We start from the raw sequence: 1,113 nt of genomic DNA on the forward strand, positions 1-1,113 counted from the left end.
CAGGGGGCTGCAGGTCAGGAGTGACGGGAACTGGCAGGGCGGAGTGGTCTTTGGGTGGCACTGAACTATCTCCCTCTGCCCCCAGGTGACTCCGTGGATGCTGCTGCCCTGGACTGACTCCCCCCCACTCCCCCATGTATTTTGGGGCACAGGGCATACCCCCCTGGCACTTTGCCCCTCCCCAGTGTTTGGCTAATAAAGGATTTGGTGCCAGTGGCTGCATTGGTGAGGCAGTGGGGTGCCAGGAGGCCAGAGGTCTGGGTTCCCTCCCAGGCTGTGAGGTGACCACCCCATAATCCCTGCCAAGGCTGTGCTGCGATTAGGGGGCAGCAATAGGGGAAGCAGGGCTGCAGACCCTGGTGGTGTCACTTGGTTTTCATGTCCCGGATGCCACCATGTGCATGGCAGAGAAGACAGAGGGACTGCGGGTTGGGAGTGAGGGGCATTGCCGCCTGCAGGACACCCTGGATCCAGGCATCTGGGACAGACCTGCACATCCAGAACCCGGGCGTCCGGGATGCGTGTACACACACACTTGCACACTTGGGCACACGCCCCCACCTGCACACCCAGAACCCTGGTGCCTGGAACATGGGCGTGCACACACTCCCTCAACCCCCCCCACTTCCCCCCAGAACCCAGGCAGCCGGGACTCCGCCCCCAGGCACTTGGGACACGGACACCCCTGCCCCCCCACAAGGCATCTGGAACACGTGTGCACACAACTGAGGCATTTGGGATGACCCCCACCCCCTGCAGGTGTCTGGGACAGATGTGTGTGCACACACCCACACACACATGCTGAGCCACTGGTTCCAGCTTCCCCTTTATTGGCCACAGGAGGTGACAAGAGAACCAGATAAGAGGGGGAGGGGGGGCAGCACCAGGGGGGGGGCTTCAGCTGCGCCCCTCCCCCCCCCCCCCCATTGCAGTGGTCAGGGCAGGTCCCTACTTTGGTGGCAGGGACTTGGGGCCCTCCAGCCCCCTCTCCACCTTGTAGAGGAAGTTGCCCTGGTCACAGGTGGGGCAGAGCTGGGGTGTCACTGGGAGTGGGGGGGAGCAGGAGGGGGGAACTCTGCTCCCCCCCCCCCGTCCCAAAGGGGGGCGGCCGGC

General features: G+C 64.2%; 1 protein-coding gene across 2 annotated transcripts in view; it reads left to right on the forward strand.

Annotated features, from left to right (window-relative positions):
- The window catches only part of MACROD1 (MACRO domain containing 1), a 53,479-nt gene extending 53,266 nt beyond the window's left edge, over positions 1-213 (forward strand). For both annotated transcript variants that reach the window (XM_025193262.1, XM_025193261.1), the window contains exon 10: positions 85-213. In XM_025193262.1, the coding sequence (XP_025049047.1) occupies positions 85-117 (33 nt within the window). In that variant the 3' untranslated portion in view covers positions 118-213. The remainder of the gene's footprint in view (positions 1-84) is intronic.
- Positions 214-1,113: the final 900 nt, after the last annotated feature.

Source organism: Alligator sinensis, unplaced genomic scaffold (assembly GCF_000455745.1).
Source record: "Alligator sinensis unplaced genomic scaffold, ASM45574v1 scaffold1860_2, whole genome shotgun sequence".
Taxonomy (NCBI): Eukaryota; Metazoa; Chordata; order Crocodylia; family Alligatoridae; genus Alligator; species Alligator sinensis.